The sequence below is a fragment of the Ctenopharyngodon idella genome, chromosome 21 (assembly GCF_019924925.1).
Source record: "Ctenopharyngodon idella isolate HZGC_01 chromosome 21, HZGC01, whole genome shotgun sequence".
NCBI lineage: Eukaryota > Metazoa > Chordata > Actinopteri > Cypriniformes > Xenocyprididae > Ctenopharyngodon > Ctenopharyngodon idella.
The window spans coordinates 26465046-26484976 of NC_067240.1; the positions used below are offsets into that span (position 1 = coordinate 26465046).

The following is a 19931-nucleotide window of genomic DNA, read 5'->3' on the forward strand; positions in this document are numbered from 1 at the left end:
TGATAGGATGTAGAGGAACAAGTTCACAAGTTACGAAACAAGCACAAGAATGAACTGGGTTAACGTGTCACAACATGCCCTTTGTGTACCCTCCAAAAGCACTCAAAGCACTGCAGCATGCTTTATTTTATAAATCCTTCCCAAACACACTTTAGATATTTTTCTAAAAATGTTCTCATCATGCCTGTGATGATGGCATCATTAAAAAATAAAATAAAAAAAATAAAATAAAATAAAATTCCTGTTTAAACAGGAAATACATCAACACAGAGAAGAAAACTCCCAAAGTAGTGCTCTCTTACTGTGACCAAAATTACAAACCTTTGCTGCATCACGCTCTGATGTAGTCATTCATTAACCAATAAGAATTTAATAGAGCCGTTCCAGTGTTATTTATTTATTTATTTTTGGAAATTCTATTTGCATCTTGTGCATCCATCAAACACTCCATCTGTGCAGTCTCTAGTTTGTACAGTAGGCACTTTTAATCATCCAGTGTATGTGTTGGAAAGTTATTTTAAAGTTAATATATTTTGTATTTATGTTTGTTTTAGTAACACTTTAGTATGGGGAACAGTTCTTTTAACTAGCTGCTTATTAGCTTGCATATTGGCTGCTTATTAGTACTTATAAAGCACATATTAATGCATAACCATATTCTCCCTAAATCCTACCCCATACCTAAACTGAAAAGCTACAACATCTACCTTACTAACTATTAATAAGCAGTAAATTAAGAGTTTATTGAGGCAAAAGTCGTAGTTAATAGCGAATATGTGTTCCCCATATCAAAGTGTTACCTTTGTCTTTTTTAGGAACCCTCGATGTCTCCTGGTAAGAAAAATACAAATAAGTTGCAGTTGGCTGTTCTTGCCAATAGAGGGTGGTGTTGATTAAAAGAACACAGTCGACCATCTGCAGCCAGAGCTGCAGGGAGTTGGAGCCAAGTGATGACAAAGACGTGTGTGCCTCAGTCAACAAAATGGCTCACATCTCCTGTTCTCCAGAGAAACCAGCCTAGACGTTAGCTGTGATTATATTCCAGCCATATTCGCTCTCCTTATGCTGTGCCATAGCACGTAACAAACACGAGTGACATGCCAGAGCAATGTGTAAAACAAAAATATTAAAATTACAGTGTTTTTAATGGAGATGTGTGCCAGTGAAACTGCTTTTATTTGACAAAGGAGCAGTAAAATGATTAATAAGGTGTGTAGTGCAAAGGCATCTGTCTGGCTGCATGTAATCCACAAGGGAATGCATGTTTATTTGAATCACACAATGAAATTGCCATGGAATTACTAGGAATCATTAGTCTCCTTTAGTGCAATTATGTTTCACATGAAGCGATTGGCAGACATTTTTTGAGGATCACTTGTGAATTGAAAATAAAATGAGCAAATAAGTATGTGTGGGAGGAAGTGGAGGTAGATAGACAGAAAGAGAGAAATAGATTCACTTGTGCATCAATGGTCATATGATATAGATAAAAGAGCACCAAGTCTTAATATTTTATTAGACGCATTCCTCATCTATTCATTCCTGACTACAGTGTGTGTGTGTGTGTGTGTGTGTGTGTGTGTGAGTGCATGTACATGTGAGTGTGTGCGAACATTTATGCATGCGTGTAATGTGTGCATTGGAGATATGTGGGACAACCTCTAAGGCACGTAATTTTTAGTCATGCTGCCCAAAGTAAATCTTCATCCTCTCTTTTACATTTTGAGCAGACACCATTACTTGAATTGAAAATGGTAAAGGCACAACATTATGTTAACATAAAATGTTAGCAATAGCTTTGACCATCGAGTGAAATATCAGTCCTTGTGCTAACAACACCGTATTCTTTTCCATGAATTGTCTGTCATCACAACACTAGTGCTTGATGGGTTTTTCAATGCCACCAATACAGATATTTAGAGAACAGATGGCCAGTGGTTGATAAAGCATGTGCATGCAAAATGAAATGAAAATACATGAAAGCAAATGAAATGCAAAAAATTTCAAAACTGTATGAAACAGAGCATGTTTATTAGTCATTGACAAACCTCACTAATCCTCTGAAAAATTGTCTTGTTTTCCATCAGAAATATCTAAACAACAAAAAAACTTAAAGGTAGGGTAGGCAGTTTTGGAAGCATAAAATCCCGCCTTCCTTTAGAATGTCTCCAAAGCCACACCTCCTCCATAAAACATGAACGCACACAGCAGAGTCTGCAAACGTCATGAGAGACAGCGTTAAATTACCTCATGTCTCAAAGCACATAATATTACAATAATAATGAATGTAAACAACTTACAGAGCTCTCACTTGTACCACCTGACTTCTGCAGATTCATTTTGGCATTAATAGTGTTGACAAAGAAATGCAAAAATCATTCTGAGGATGAGGATGTGAACAGCTCTGGGTAGAACGTCACGGGTTGCCATCTCATAATTATGGTTATGACATAGCGTGAATGTGAATATTTTTTTAATATCAGGATGTGGAGAGAGTTTCATCCAGTAAAAAATGTTTGTTAAAAAAATGTTTATAAAAAAAATTACCTATACCCTACCTTTAAGAAACATTCTTAAAGTCACCATGAAAGCAAAATTGATATTTTGTTTGCAATGTTGCAGTGTTTATTATAAATTTTTATCATTTTTTAAAAATTACTCATGCATTCATAATCTTTAAATCTTTTTGTGTGTGTCCCTTTAAATGCAAATGAGCTGCTGCTCCTGGCCCCCTTTCCAGAAGAGGGCGGAGCTTTAACAGCTTGTGCTTCAGTTGCTCAACAACAACAAAGCTGGAGAATCTCACGCAGCCAAAATGAGGATTGTCAGTAACGGTGTTCAGCCTTACATTGTTCAAACCGGAGTCAACACTAATGGAGAGACTCAGGAAGAAGTTACAACTTTTAGAACGTTTCTGAACGGTTAGTGGATAAATTTATGTAGCTGCTGTGGAGTTGATTCAACTCATCGACTAGCATGTGCCGTCATGTTAATCTTTTGTGCAAATCCAGTGTTGAATTGACCCTCGTTTGTGAAGCAGTCCGCCGTAAAATGACGGCATGGCAACAACACTCTACTACAACAACTCTTCCTCTTCTCTAAAGCAGCCCAACATGGCCTCACCCCCTTTGTTGTGTGTTCTCGGGGGCGGGGTTTATGTAAATTTTAGGGTTTGTGATGTCACCAACCCATGAAAAAGCTTGTTGTATTGAACTTTGAGCGTCGTAACTTTGCAGATGTTGTTTATGCTCTAACAGCAACATTACACACTAACTAAAGTTAAAAACAGTGAAATCTTAAGCAAGGCCCCCTTTAAGAAAGATCAGCATTCTGATTCATAAGATTTATAAGTTTGCCAGACCAATGGAAGACAGAGGAATAGTTCGGGGAAAATGAGTTTGAAAACAATTGCAATCTTTGCCATTCCATTTCGTGTTGCAAATGGTGCATTAATTTGTTAGAAAACACAACATTTTATTATTATGTATTTATCAAGCATCCATCTATTTTAATACTATCAATAAAAATGAATAAAAAATAAATAAATAAACAGTATTTCTACTTGTTTTCACATACCAAACCTGTCAGACCTCTGCTTTTCAAGATGGAGAAAACTGTCCAGCAGTAAAGCCAAGATGGCATCTTCCACCTCTTTGACTGTTTTCATCTGATTTTTTACCCCTCACCGGAGCAGCCATCAATTTCTGGCCCATGTTAATGCACCCTCTCAATATTTGATGTTTTTTTATGGAGTGCTGACAATAGAACAAGGAAATGGCCAGCACATTTCGCTGATCTAGTTCAGTGCTCTGCTTCCATCTTCCCAACAGATCTCTGCACTCCCAGCCCCATAAGTGCCTCTCCTCCACTGGGAACATTTTCAAAGTTTACTAAGGCAAGATGGAGCGCAAAAAACAACAACTCTGTATTTCCCTCAAGATTCTATATAGGATCTTTCTTTTTCTCTGTCTTGCATCCCCCTCCCTCCCTTTAATGCGTCACTGGTTAACTACATGGACATGAAAAGAAGATAGCTACATTTAAGGAACAAAGTCTTGAGAAAGAGTCTTAGTTTCTTGACTACTGCATTCTTTTGGGATAGCGTTGTGCTTTGCACATCAGTCGTGTATACAACCTGCCATAAGAACACAGAAGATGGGGCAGAATGGCAATTTATTTTATTATACCTTTATTTTACCAGGAAGTCCCACTGAGATCAAATGATCTCTTTTACAAGAGAGACCTGGCCAAGGTATGTCCTGTCCTGTGTGGGATTGTAAACCTCTGCATGTACAGTAGTCCGTCTCTTTGAGGCAAAATCGAACTGGCATGTCTGTACCATTTCAGAGATTCACTAGTAATGTCAACTGGCACCGTCCATGAATAGGGTATAAAATAGTGCCTGAAACTTACAACAAACAGCCAGTGAAAGGAGGTGCTTAACCTTCATGAGCCTTTGTATTTTTAATACGTTTTAAATGAGGTCTGCACATTTTGAAACCCTGTTACCAAATATTGGATTCAAAAACACTTTAAAACAACAACTTTTGTTTTGTTCTAGAAATTATACACACACACACACACACACACACACATTTTAGAAAAAATCATTAACATACTATTAGTTTATAGTTAATTCATAGTTAATATATTGTAGTCTCTAAATTGTTAATATATTAATAGGCTATATACAAATAGTGAGTTCTTCATTCAATGTCATTGCAATTAATTAAATTATTATTTTTTAATTAGTTCATAAAATATTCGTTTTTTTATGCTCTGATAACAACTTATTAACCATTCACTCTAAAAAAAAAAAAAAAAAAAATGCTGGGTTGTTTCAATTCAAATGTGGGTCAAATATTGACAAATCCAGCTGTTGGGTTACATTTCAAATTAAATTTTTAACCCAACGGTTGGGTGTGTCTATATTTGACTCAAATTTGGGTTGAAACAATCTAGAATTTTTTAGTTTATAAACGATGTACAGTATTTTAAACCAGTAGTAAAGAAATTGGTTATTAGGAGTAAATACAGTAGACAACATTTGAAGTGGATTAAAAAAGTTAATTAAGTTGTCCTAAGAAGGTTTTAATCCACTTCAAATGTTGACTACTGCTGTTCTTACTTTCATGGAAAATGTCATTAATGAAGTGCTTTAAACCAACCTTTATTAGACATTAATTGCATTAGTATTAAGTGTTCTTTAAAATGTTTACACACACACGCACGCACGCACGCACGCACGCACGCACGCACGCACGCACGCTTGCTCAGGTTATGTTTAGCTTTAGCTTTATTTTATATTTTGGTAACACTTTAGTATAGGGAACACATATAAACTAATAACTACCACTTTTCGCTCAATAAACTCCTAATTTACTGCTTATTAATAGTTAGTAAGATGGTAGTTAAGTTTAGGTATTGGGTAGGATTAAGAATGTAGAATAAGGTCATGCAGAATAAGGCATTAATATGTGCTTAATAAGTATTAATAAACGGCCAATATTCTAGTAATATGCATGCTAATAAGCAACTAATTAAAAGACCCTAAAATAAAGTGTTACCTATATTTTTATATATATGCTTAATGCATTTGTAAACATTTTAAGGAATACTTAATAATAATGCAATTAATGTCTAATAAAGGTTGGTTTAAAGCACTTTATTAATGACATTTTTACAATTTTCCATGACCTAATCTAAAGTGATAACTATTTAACAAACCATAAAAAAACATTATTTAACTCTTTACATATGAGCTAAATAAACCATAATAATTTTGTTAATTACAGTTATAATTAATGAAGAACTCACTATTTGTATATAGCCTATCGATATATCAACAATGTAGAGACTACAATATATTAACTATGAATTTACTGTAGACTAATAGTTTGCAAAATTTGTATGTACTTTATACTATTACTGTATACTTATTATAAAATGTTGTAAGGGTAAATCATGTGGTAATGGTCATGCACGAAATGTGTTAAACATTGTTTCTGATCATTAATATTATTTAATAACAAATGATAGTTTTTATTTTAATGCATTGAATACAATTTGAAATTTATTCAATGAAGTTTTGATGAAATAAATGATGAAATCGTTGTATGAACAACATCAAGACTTCTAAGGTTGGCCAGGCCTGAATTCTGGTAGATGATAGTTTATCAAACATATCTTCACAAAAATGGAATTGGTGCATCTAATGATTTAAAATGTGTAATAAGACACCAGTTTATACCCTATTCATGTAAAGTTTCATTATCTACACAATGGTGCTGAAATAAAGTAAAGAGGAACTCCAAAAATCAGTGTTAAATTGAACAGATTTCACAAACAATGGACAAGTGAAATAAAAGGACACAGTCTTCACTGTTCACCGCATTGCAGATGGGTATTTTCTGAATTTATACCATCTTTCATTCTGTTTTGTCTTCAAGTTTTCTTTAAAAAGCAACTTTTTTGGTTTCTCATCAAAGCAAGTTAGACTACTCTTTACGGCATATGGGACCCCTGATTCTCTTGCAGAATTTTGGTAAATATGAGCATCCAGACTAATGTTGTTATGGGGCAAAGATTACACTCTTCCAGCTGGGGTTCTGATGGTACTTTATTCAGGACCAAGGGTTTTGGCGCGAGGTGTGTGTCACGATTAGAATCAAATTTAAAGTGATTATACAAGACATTGCTATGGTCTTCACTATATATATATATATATATATATATATATATATATATACTTCTCTGCAGCCCTTTAAAAAACAGAAGGAAAAGAAAATGACAATGAGAAGACCACTTTTGTTAGTTTGAATGTCTCTCCTTACATCATGTTCTAAAACATACATGATTTACCATTTGGGGACTAATTAGTTTAAACCAACAGCCAAAAGAAAAGAAATGCAACCGTTAGTCCACAAATGGCAAATGAAAAGACTTCTGCGTTGTCGTTCTTTACTGTATAAGCCTTTATTTGTAAAAAGTCAGTTGGTTACTTATAACCCTTTTTTGTACCACATACTGTAACATCTTGTATTAGTAAAAAACACATTTTGCTCAAACACCTAGAAAAGCTGACCGACACCATTACATTAATTGGCACTGACAAAAAGAAAAGAAAGAAAAGGAAACCAAAAAGTAAAGAAGAAAATACAACCTTTTACTTTACAAATGTTGATTTCATGAAGACAAATCATACCCCCAAATGGATCGTCAAAAATCATCACACCTCAATAGTTCAACAGAATCAAACCAAGAGCTTAATGAGAACAAAACCAGTACAACACATAAACAGAATGCATTTTACTTTCAGGGCAGGATGTAAAGTAGAAATATATTTCCTTTCTATGAGAAAACATCAACAATAAGAGTTAACCATTCATTTAAAGAATACAACAAATACAGGCAACTAGAAATGAAACGAAACAGTACTGAATAGCGACTGAACTCTCAAATTAGATATGAAGCGGTTGCCCTAGATATTTGCCAATTTCTTTTTATTTTGGGGGGGATTTTCTCTTCAGGTTAGTACTTTACTTGTGTGTGTGTGCTGTGTTTATGTGTTATAATTCGCTATATCAGTATCCTGGTGCAAAGAAAGTCAGCACAGCAAAGTTACTGGCCCATACATTTTAACAAACTCCAAGAATTTGCTTTGCCAGTCGTGCATTCTCATGGCATGAGACTTTAACTTGCTGTTTTGTTCAACAAGATGTAAGCAGGTCTAGTCTAGATTGAACTAATGGCTTAATAGGTGTGTCTATCTACTCTCAACTCTATGTGATATATATATATAAAAAAAAAGCAAGAGAGGATGAAAATGTGCATATTCTTCGCATATTATTATTATTATTTTTTTTTTAGGATGAATTCCATTAATCATTTTCTCCATAATTCTCTGGTATAGATAGTATTTTTCTTTTCTATATTTAATTTAAGATTTACAGTGTTTGGTTCGATCTCTGTGTACAAGAAGAAGAAAACGCTTCCTTTCCTTGTAAGTGAGGGTGATATGAATTGCCAATTTTAGAATAGAAAAGAAATTACGAAAATAAACCTTTCCGAAAACGTAAGACATGCAAAACAAAACCGGTATCTTTTTGTGAGTTTTTCTCCTCTTCTTTTTCTTTTTTCTTTTTTTCTTCAGAGATAGGTTTCGTTTGCAGAAGTTATGCCGGTGCTGCAAAAGCTGTCCATGCCAGTAGCATTGAGGCTAGCTGTTATTACCAACTGCCCTGTTTTGTTCATGCATTAAGAAATATAAGTGAAAGATATCATATTTACAATACAATTCACATGTAATTACACATATACACAAGAGGCAAGAAAAATTCACATTAAAATCAGTTCAACAGTTTTTGTACTTCCTTTTCTCCTGCATCATGGGTGGATGTAGCAAAAGACAAAAACAATGTACTCGAGTAAAAGCTATTCGATGATTTGTTGAGTTATGTTAATGATATGAAAATGTAGAAGTGAGCATATGGGGTGATTTGTGTGAAGTGCGTAGATAATTATGTCCTCCATTTTCATCAGAACACATTAGCATTGAGTCCCAATAGAAGTTGTGCAAAGCTATTTTAAAAAAAGAACAAAAAACAATATATATTTGTCTAAAACTCAAGCAAAGTGCAAGGCAAAAGGAAAATGCGTCCCCTGTCTCCTAACCAGATATCAAATTACACTGAAGAAATCATACTTTAATATTACGATGAGTCACATTCTCCAAAAAAAGGCCAACAATCCCATCCACGCAAGAGAGTATATGCTACCTTTACACATTTCTGTTCTGAAATCTCACGGTTGTCCTAAATTTCCATTACTTCCTAAACGTCCATCTCAGTAGATGGAGTCTGCCTTTTTTTAACAGTGTATCTATGGCTGAGCCACTATTCTTCAGAGAGTGTGCAAGATTAGTTGTTACAAATATAGACATGAAGGGCCCATTTCATTTCAAACACAGTTTTAAGGTGGCAAATAATGGCCAAATGCTAGAAATTATACATGTATCTTAAGATGGTCCCAATTGAACCCTGATTTGCTCATCACTAGCTAATTAGCAGCAATTTCTGTCACAAATTTAAACCCTTCTGACACATTCTTCGATAGACTGATAACAGATTCACCAACCTTCAACTATTATCATACAAAACAAATACACAACAAAAGACACAGCAAAAGTTGTATGAATAAAAAATAGATAACCATGCGGATTCAGTCTGCATGTGATTTTGAAATTAAGATTACAAAACCTAAATTATTTTAATAACAAAAAAAAAAAAAAAAAAGAACATGGACTGCCATGAATCAACTACCGTCACCCTCCCTAACTGAGCGCTGCTACATTTATCTGAGTATTTTGGCCAAATGACCCTTGTAAACTGGCAAATTGGTTTTTACAACAATTAATCTATCCTAGCACTATGGTGAAATATTAAACTTTCAAATAAAAAGCTAAAATGCTAGAATGATTTGTTGCATGCACCAACTCCCTCAGCGAAACATATGTGAGAGTGTATAATTACCCTGATAGCTAAGAATATATTTCCAGAACAGCAACTTGTGCTGATACAGCTATCAGTGTTTTTATACAGCAGTAGGTTGCAGACTGGTCAAGCAGGCTAACTATAAAAAAAATTAGCAGTTAGGCTGTGTCCATTTTCTAGGAAAATTTTGTTCTGCTACTTGTCATCTAATCCATTTTTATTCATATCAGATTCTTATGTGAACTACTGCACTAGCCATGTTTCCACTCACAAAACTCAGAACCAAATATCTTGGATAAAACGCTAAGATAACTCATTTGTGTGTGTGAGAGAGAGAGACATCGAGATGCAATTCTAAGAAATGAATTTGCAATTACGTAAAAATAGTCAATATTATGAAATATAAAGTCACAAATGCACTGTAAAAAAAAGAATTGTTGGTTTAACTTAAAAAAGTAAGTTACCTGGTTGCCTTAAAATTTTGAGTTAATTGAAATTAAAAATTTGAGTTACTACAATGAAGGCGATTGGTTTAATCAACAGAAACTCAAAATGTGTTATCTGAACCACATTAATTATCTAAGTTGATTTGACAAAAGAAAAAATGTGATAAATCATGAAAATAATTTTTTACAGTGATGTGAGATTGCAGTTAGGCTATAAGAAATAATATCATAATTTTGAGATATAGTTGCAATTACGAGAAATATATACACAATTACAGAAAATAAAGTTGAAATTGTAAGATAAAAGTTGCAATTATGCTAAATTATGAATAACGTTAGCTATAAATGTGCAATTAAGAGAATAAAAAGATATATATCTAGACGTAATTATAAAAGTGAGATATAAAGATGCAATTGACCATTCGCAAAGACCCGCCCCCTTTAGTTACTGTTGCTACGTCTGACAAGCCATGCCGCTCGCATGTCACACATCATGTTCTCACAGAGTGAAAAATACATGACACCGACAACACATCGACAGACGGGAGAGCAGGTTACTTTTGGTATGAAACAAAGTCTCAAATTTCAAATTTTGTAATTTTTAAAGACATTTAAACAATAAATACTGTTTGGTGGCTCTTTAATGTGTGGTGACAGATCGCTGTAGTGCCTCAGTTCCAGCGGCTCGTGAACCGATCATCTCTTCCTACTAGTTAATTTATAACATCAAATAAACATGAATGAACATCAGAAGGAATGTTGTTTCAACCACGGAAAGACGTCAGTACACACAATTTTTCAAGTTCAAGTCCACCAACGTTAATCTACTAACTTGTTGTCGGACAAAACGACGGATTTGGCGTTATGATGGGTTAGATCGCCTGTCAATAAAAACTCTGTGCGAAGGGTCAATTACCTTATTTTATTTATTTTTTTACTCTGAGGTCTGACAAATGGAAAGATAACAATCCTAAACCTGGATATATTTGCTTCTACACTTAATGGTTCTGAGGTTAAGCAGTGGAAACATAGCCAAAGTACCTGCGTGAGACATTTGAGGGAACTAATTTGTCACTATATTTTCCTTTAAGGATCTATAACTGATAAGTAAATTGTACCCCAAATGTCCAATGATCAAATTAAAATGCTCTGTAACCATGTTTAAGGCTTGAATTGAGTTGAAAGAGAATCACTCTCTCATGAACTTTGTTGTATTTGCATTGTATTGCTCAGAAATATTTCATGAAAATGCTTAGTGATCTTGTTAAGGCAAATCCTGCAGGGACAAATGCCCACAAACCAGAATCTTTCCAAAAAGCTGTTCTAGTTGTAAGCTCACTGTGAATAAACAGAGTGCTGGTGCTACAAGAACATGTTGATGATCAACACAATATCCACTTGAACAAATTCAACATCCAGCATGTCTCAGTGGCACAGTATGGCTGCATTAGCATGTTGCTAATCCCCTCTCTATTGAAAAACTCAATCCTTGCCTATCGTGATTGGTCAGGACGCATGGACCAATAGTGATTCAGGTTACCCTGTGGAACAATAAACTGATCATCAGTGAGAAAGACTGCATAGTGCCAGCAAGTCTACTAGAACGCTATGTAGTAAATGGGCGCTAACTTATGTGCATTGTACTAATTACTTCTAAGAATTTCTAATTATTCTCATGAATTAAATACCTAACCACTGGTTATGATTATGATATACTGTATGCATTTTTTTTGCTCTATCATTAGTCGCTCAAAGATAAAAATTAGAGCGCCTATTAACACTGATTGATAACTTAGAGCAGTAATATCTAATACAAAAATATATCAACATCATTTTAATTGTGCAGTCCTACCAGTTAATAGTGAAACAATGTATATCCCACCTTTTCCAATGTGTCAAAGGCAACGCAAACTCTATTTTCCAGTCTCAGAAAAAACATTCTTCCTTCGAACTGATCTGGTTCCCTTGAATACAATAAGAGAAATGTTGGCTAATGGTGGAGTTGGCATTTTCAACTTATCGCTAAACACTGCACTAGTAACGGTGGATTGATATTGTAGCTTAAAAGGTCTGGTCTACATTGTAAATTCATATCTAAACAGTATAGATTAAATGTGTATACTAATGATACCAAATCAGTAACTAACTACTCTGCCTTTGAACCCTCATTGGCAAAGCATTGCAGCATCTTGAATGCCAACTGGGAGTTGTAATTGGCCAAGGCACCCCCATTACACTCATAGTAACTAGGGTTACTCGTGAAAAGCACTCTAACCTCCATCTTCTTTTAGTGCAGATTTGCGCTTAACTTAATTGCTACACTGTGCATGCAACTGTGCATGTCTCGCTTTGCACTTGAGAGTACTGGCTCCCTTGCACAGGTGTTATGGTCGTGCTCACAATAACAAATAATAATAACACAATAAGTGGAAATCCCTCAAACATGCTTCTATGTAACACAGGACCTCGCAAGTACCCTGAGGTACAGCCTTCTAGTTTTCCCTTATTCCATTGTTTCTCCATGGAATGAGTGATCTGTTGGTGATTTGGTGGTTGGTTCACACCTATAAGACTTTTGTGAGGTCTGGTGTGGGGGTCGAGAGCCAAGGGACTCTGTTGAGCTCTGAGGTCTGAGGCCTGCTCAGAATATCCTCCTCAAGGAACTCAAGCAAGTCTAGGGCTCTCGTGTTCCCAAGGCACCACCGGACCCTCCTCGCTTTTAAATGTCCCCTTGCCCAGTTATTCAGCAATTCATTTCTCATCCGCATCTTCGTGAACTGATCCAACATTGCTTTGAGAAGCATTTGTTGGGATGCTTCTACTCATCGATCTACTCTGAGCATTGAGACATCTAGAGACTACCAGAAATTAGATTTGAATGAATATGGATGGTGGATGAATTGATATGGATTTGAGTTCGTGGTCACCTGGAGATCTGGCGACCTAAGTGTCAATGAAGCTGAGGTAAATCATAATGAGGCAAAGCCCAAAAGAACTGGTGGCGAGAGTTAAATGGTAAAAAAGAGAAATGGATTATAGGCCTTTTTGGTTGTCACTTCAGTTCATGGCTTTTATCGTACATGTCATTTTGCCCCGAAAAGACTCAGAAGCTTTTTTTTTTTTTTTTTTTTTTTTTTCCTGATTATGCTGATGTCATTCATCTTTGAGATTCAATCCCAAGATGCAAAACGTCAGAGCTGTGGGTGGGTCTGCAGTGCTTAAAGTGAAAGGTCAAAGATCAAGGGTCATCTGGCCCTCTTTCACTGATTGATGAACTGAGGACACATCCTTCAGGTTTCAGACAGGCACATTTTAGAGAAACTAAAAACATCAGCGTATATCATTCTTGGGATGGATCACTACAATGACTGAATATATACAATATCAGGTCACACTATGGTCAGAGTGGTTGACTTAAACATGAAACAGATAAAAACATGGTCACATCCCCTGTTGAATACACAAGAATCTTTTCTTTTCTTTCCTTATTTTGTACATTTTTCACATAGTTGATGGACTAACTTCAAATCCAAGTTCTAAAGAAACGTTACAGCTCACTAAGGGTTTCCCTCCATTCCAAACAACACAAAGCTCTACAAGATGTTCATGAATACTGTATCAGTAGAACAGATGAAATGCACTAGGAACAAGAGTAAAGAAAGAACACCAATACTACCTGACCATGGCAATAAGGCTACTGAATGAATGAATGTACTCTCTCTTTTTTTTCTTCATTTTCTTAAATTCTTGATGAATGAAGCATACCAGTGGCTTATTATCTATTAATGAACTACCTCTAGAACATGTTTAGGTGTCGCCCTCCAAAAATATGATTATAGCCCAAAAATGAAAGAAAAGAGAATCTGCAAAAAAGGGTAGAGAAGAAATGAAATGTACTGACACTGGGCTGGATGCACTGGTTGAAACTCAAGATGGCCGTCCAGTGTAAACCATTGACCAGAGCTGAGGTCCGATAAAGAGAATGCTTGTCACTTGCAAAATCAAGGAATGACACGTAATTGCAAAAGAGGTTGCTGTACAGTGTAGAAACGGACAATTCCGTGAGGACGGGGAAAGCAGTGGATCGGGTCTGGGGTCCTGCTCGGCTGACTCTCCCCGAAATGCACAAGCCACTTCTGATTTCATGAGCTGCGGTTACGAGAGGCTGATTACAGTATCAATAAAAAGCCGATGAGACGTTCAGATGTGTCCTTTTTCTCTTGCGATCTTTTCTTTTAGCGAAAATATCATGCAGTCTTTAGGTCCGTACCCTCGAACAAGGGACTGGCGTTTGTTATTTGTCGTTTGTTTCAGAAGGAAAAGAAATTCAAATACTTGAAATGTTTCTCTTGTATTATTCTTAAACATTCAAGTCATTCTATATAATACGTTTTTTACACCAGAAAAGTCCTTTAGATTTTACACACGCGTGTGTATATAGAAATATAATATATAGAAATATGCATATACATATGTATCAACTTTATATGTGTACACATATTTTCCAATTGTATCAAAGCCAATTCAATGTGCTCTCAAAATATGGCCCATGTTTCCTAGGGGAACGCATATCAATTCACATAATACAACCAATAGATAAGGTTGAAGAATCCAAAAGTGATAGGAAAAATGACCCGGGACCACTTGTCAATGGTGCTAACATCCGTCAAGTTGGGGATTTTGAGCTTCAGCTTGGACGAGCGCCTCCTTAGCCGGCAGTTGGCACGACTGCGCATGGCGCTGCGGTCCAACGAGTGGTGGCTGAACCCGTCCCGCGAAGCCATGGGCTTGCGGAACTGCACTCCGGAGCTGTCAAAGGACATGACGGAGTTCCGTGAGTCACTGACGCTGCTGCCTACGTCGGATGGCATCACCTCATTGTTCATCTCCAGAGTGGTGAGAAGAATGTTTCCATACGCATCCACCTTGAGGAAATAATTGAGAGAAAGGGGTGGTCATGAGCGGCCACAGGAAACAGATAGCCCTAAACTATCTCAAATAGCATTTGCTTCCGTTCAACCTTTCATGCGGATGCAATGATGATGTGATGTTACAGTTATAACAAACTTCACTTGGGAAGATTTACAAGACTTCATTCAAAATGTGATGGCTGACACACACATACACACACATAGTAGTTAATGACAATATTTCATCAACTCTTTCTAAATCTCCACTGTTTTAGCTGAATTCTAAATGCATGTACCCCGACTTTTCTTTGTTCCTCGAGATACAGATTTCTTCGCTGTGTATATGACCTGAGGGTGTTGCTTTGAAACGGCGCTGAAATGGAGTCCTTGCGATGTGAAAGAAAAAAAAAATGAAGAGAACATTAAAACGCCCATATATACTCAGTGACAATCAAGCAACAATTTTTCGAAGAATACAAAAGTGCATAAATACGAGGGTGAAAAAGAAAGAGCCTGCATAAAAGACAGAGACACAAATGCCTTAATTCAGTAAAACTCTTACTCTATTTTAGAAACTGAGCTTAGTCAACACAGTCGTTAAAGGATTAGTTCACTTCAGAATGTTTGTCTTTCTTTCTTCAGTCGAAAAGAAATGAAGGTTTTTGAGGAAAACATTCCAGGATTTTTCTCCTTATAGTGGACTTCACTGGGGTTCAACGGGTTGAAGGTCCAAATTACAGTTTCAGTGCAGCTTCAAAGAGCTCTACATGATCCCAGATGAGGAATAAGGGTCTTATCTAGAGAAACCATCGGTCATTTTCTAAAAAAAATAAAAAATTATATACTTTTTAAACATAAATGCTCATCTTGCACTGCTCTGCGATGCGTCACGCATTACGTAATCACGTTGGAATCCAGTGTTTACAAAGCGAATTTCCAAAGACTAAGTCAAACGCCCTTTACAAAAAAAAGTAAAACAACGATGTTTGGAGGAGAAAATGAGATGGGGCTTTTTGCCTACATCACTCGTGACCTTTCCAACCTGATTACGTAATTTGTGGCGCATCACAGAGCAGTGCAAGATGAGCATTTGTGGTTAAAAAGTATTTATTTTTTATTTCTTTAGGAAAATGACCAATCTTTTTGCTAGATAAGACCCTTATTCCACGTCTGGGATCGTGTAGAGCTCTTTGAAGCTGCACTGAAACTGACATTTGGACCTTCAACCCGTTGAACCCCAGTGAAGTCCACTATAAGGAGAAAAATCCTGGAATGTTTTCCTCAAAAACCTTAATTTCTTTTCGACTGAAGAAAGAAAGCCATAAACATCTTGGATGACATAGGGTTGAGTAAATTATCACAAAATTTGAATTGTGAACTAATCCTTTAAATATGAAAATGGCTGAAACATTTTGAGGAGGGAAACATGAATTGGTCTATCTCTTGGTACATCATTGAAAGAGAAGCCTGTGGCAATAAAGCAGACTAGAATCTGATAACATAATGACAATGTAATTTGTAACTTTCCGAGCAAGAGGAAGCTCTCTTAATAATGAAATGCAACTTCAATCAAATGAAATACGTCACTGATTAAGTAAAGTGATGGTTAATGGGCTATTGAATGTTCGTTTTTAGCGGTGATGTGAAGCGATTCATTCAGGCAATAGATATTTTGATGATTGAAGTTGTTCTGCTTACAAACTAAGCGAATCCGTACTGATTTAGACATGCATGAACATTGTCAACGCTTATTAAATTCAATTAAATTAGGTTTTAATTAGCACAAAAACGAACTGTGCAACCGTTATAAATGGTTTACAAGAGATTCTGCATACCTGTTCCCTCAGACGCTTCTCCTCATAGCGGGGGCGCTCGTTGTTGGCTTTGTTCAGCTTCTCGTTGATCTTTTTCTGCTGCTGGGGTCCTCGTCCAAAGAACACATAGTTTACAAAGGCATATTCGAGCAGGGCCAGGAAAACAAAGACGAAGCAGCCCATGAGGTAGACATCGATGGCTTTCACATAGGGGATCTTTGGGAGGGTCTCCCTCAGGTGGGTGTTGATGGTTGTCATAGTGAGCACCGTAGTTACACCTGCAAAGAAGCCATGTTACTCATTTGAATAAACAGTGAATAAACAGGGCTACAATGGACCATGGACATCATGCCCCCCTTTTTTTTTTTGGAAATAAGACATGTCCGGGGGAAAAAAAAAAAAAAAAGAAACAGAATTATGAGACATGGCAGTCAACTGTTATGGGTTCCAGAACTGCATGATATTAACTCGCAATTGCAAGTTATAAAGTCACAATTATGTGATATAAAGTTGCAATTACTGTGTTATAATGTCAGAATTGGGAGATATAAACTCGCAATTTTGAGAAAAAAATTGCTTTTTTTCCTCAGACTTGGACTTTATAACCCGCAACTTTATAACTAAAAAAAGAAGTCAGAATTGCGAGATATAAACTAGTTTATCTCACGCAATTCAGACTTTATTTCTTGCAATTGACAGACTTTAAATCCTGCAAGAAATAAATATATCCTGCAATTCTGACTTTATAACTCACAATTGCGAGAAAAAAAGTCAGAATTGCGCATTCATATCGTAATTCTGATGTTATTTCTCACAATTGCGAGTTTATATCTTGCAATTCTGACTTTATAACTCGCAATTTTGAGTTTATATCTCACAGTTCTGACTTTATAACTTGCAATGGGCCTTCAATACAGAGAATTTGAGGGGGAAAAAAAGTAACTGAAGAGCATGTCACATTAATGTGTAAAATCTGGTATGCGGTTTGAGAAAACTGTAAGCTATGGAAGCTTGTTTCCACCACTGAAAAAAGAAAAAAAGTAATTCTGACTTTTTATCTTACAATTTTGACTTTTTCTCGCAATTGCGAGTTTATATCTCACAATCCAGACTTTTTTTTCTCAGAATGGCATGATATAAACTCGCAACTGCAAGAAAAAATTCATAATTGTGGGGAAAAAAAAAAATCATAATTTATCTCTCGCAATTCAGATTTTTTTTCTCGCAATTCTGACTATTTCTTGCAAATGCGATTTTATATCCTGTAATTCTGACTTTATAACTTGCAATTGTAAGTTATAAAGTCAGAATTACGAGACATAAAAACTTATAAAAAAGTCAGAATTGCAACTTTATATCACGCAATTCTGACTATACTTCTCACAACTGAGAGTTTATATCATGCAATTCTGAGAAAAAAAAAAAAAAAAGAATTGGAAGGAAAAAAGTCAGAATTGTGAGATAAATGTCACAATTACCTTTTTTTTTTTATTTAGTGGTGGAAACAAGCTTCCATACAGTACCTTAGACTAAAAAAACGTGAAAATCAAAAGGGTTCTTTGCCAGCTAAGCAATTGTAAGTGAGATAAATAGGAAAGCAAACTGGCAGTTCTCTCATTTTAGAAATACTTGATCTGCATACATATAAGATCAGTCTATCCATCTTGTTTTAAGTTCTGTACCTGCATCACTCGTATAATGATACTTAATGCATTTTTTTTTTTTTTTTCAGTGGCAAATTGAGTCAAAGTTGAAACTGTTTGAACTTTGAGCATCACATAAGCTTAAAGCTTTACTCAAGTTTATTGCATTGGGAAACACTCATGTAGGTCATGTGAAAGGGTAACTCCTTTAATCATGGTTGAGAGGAAGATGTATATAAACATATTTGGAGTAAAATATATTCAAAATATGGTTTTATACAGAAAAAAAAAAAATACTATAGGATTCACAGCCTGTATAAACAGGATGCATTTTGAACAAAAGCTAAAGGTTACCCAGGGCCACACGAGCAGCAGAGGCATCATAGTTAATCCAGAAGGAGACCCAGGACAAGATTGTGATCAGGATGGAGGGCATGTAAGTCTGCAGGATAAAATAGCCTATGTTTCTTTTGATGCGGAAACTCAACGACAGCCGAGGGTATGAACCTGGGGAGACACAAGTACATAGCAGAAGTCGAAAAAAGAGATGTCAACATGTAAATGGAAACACAAAAGAGCAAGCACAGGAAAAATAGATCTACAATTTGCAATTGTCAAAGTCTGCACTTTGACAACAGATAGTCATTTTCCCATTTGTTCAGATGGAGCATTTAATTTCCCCAAAGCAATGGATTCCTTCCCAGGGACTAGTTCCATTCCAATTAAACATGGCAGAAAGTCGCAAACATGGCAGATTTTTCTTAAACCCCCTTCTCAGCAGGCAATGTCTGCGTCCCTTTGAGAATTGTCACAAAACCTGCAGTGTCTTTTTTTCCCCATTTAGCCCTTCAATACAGGTAATTTGAGGGGGAAAAAAATTAACTGAAGAGCATGTCACATTAATGTGTAAAATCTGGTGTGTGGTTTGAGAAAACTGTAAGCTATGGAAGCTTGTTTCCACCATTGAAAAAGAAAAAGAAAAAAGGTAATTCTGACTTTTTCTCACAATTATGAGTTTACATCTCACAATTCTGATTTTTTTTTCTCAGAATGGCATGATATAAACTCGCAAGAAAAAAAAAAGAAAAAATTGTGAGTTTATCTCAAAGCTTTATTTCTTGCAATTGCGAGTTTATATCCTGCAATTCTGACTTTTGCGAGAATTGCGAGAAAAATTGAAGCCAAAGCCAGAATTGCAAGGTGTAGACTCGCAATTGTGAGGAAAAAAGTAAGAATTGTGAGATAAAAAGTCACAATTATCTTTTAAGACAAGCTTCCATAGTAAGCAGCATGTTTCAAGAAGCCTTTCCAAGATTAGCCTGCACGTGCCTGTTTAAAAACTATAGCTAAAGGTCAGGTGTGGTGTGATTAATTGACTTGTTCAATGTACTGATGTTCATTTATGATCTGAAAGAAATATTCTTGTTAATTCCCTGCATTTCCAATCTCCCTGCAATTGGACTTAAGTTTTCGAATAAAGATGCAATGGAACAAATTCCTTTGGAAGCCTTTCGGCTGCAATTGTATCAGAGAGAAAGGGAAATAACTTCAGGCTGCAACTTAAATAGCATTTGAATATGAGTGGCAATTGATGCCAATCACAGCTTGGAAAAAAGTGATGAATCAA

At 35.8% G+C, this 19931-nt stretch overlaps 1 protein-coding gene and 1 long non-coding RNA gene across 2 annotated transcripts in view; one reads left to right on the forward strand and one right to left on the reverse strand.

The window, feature by feature from the left end:
* LOC127504122 (uncharacterized) overlaps nucleotides 1-19931 on the forward strand; it is a 1137365-nt gene that overhangs the window by 470804 nt on the left and 646630 nt on the right. The window lies entirely within an intron of this gene.
* gabrb4 (gamma-aminobutyric acid type A receptor subunit beta4) overlaps nucleotides 6957-19931 on the reverse strand; it is a 74700-nt gene continuing 61725 nt past the window's right edge. Inside the window, exons 7-10 of the mRNA XM_051878530.1 lie at nucleotides 18659-18811; nucleotides 16683-16939; nucleotides 15144-15233; nucleotides 6957-14862 (exon numbers count right to left, since the gene is read on the reverse strand). Coding sequence (XP_051734490.1) covers nucleotides 14509-14862; nucleotides 15144-15233; nucleotides 16683-16939; nucleotides 18659-18811 — 854 coding nt within the window. The 3' untranslated portion in view covers nucleotides 6957-14508. The remainder of the gene's footprint in view (nucleotides 14863-15143; nucleotides 15234-16682; nucleotides 16940-18658; nucleotides 18812-19931) is intronic.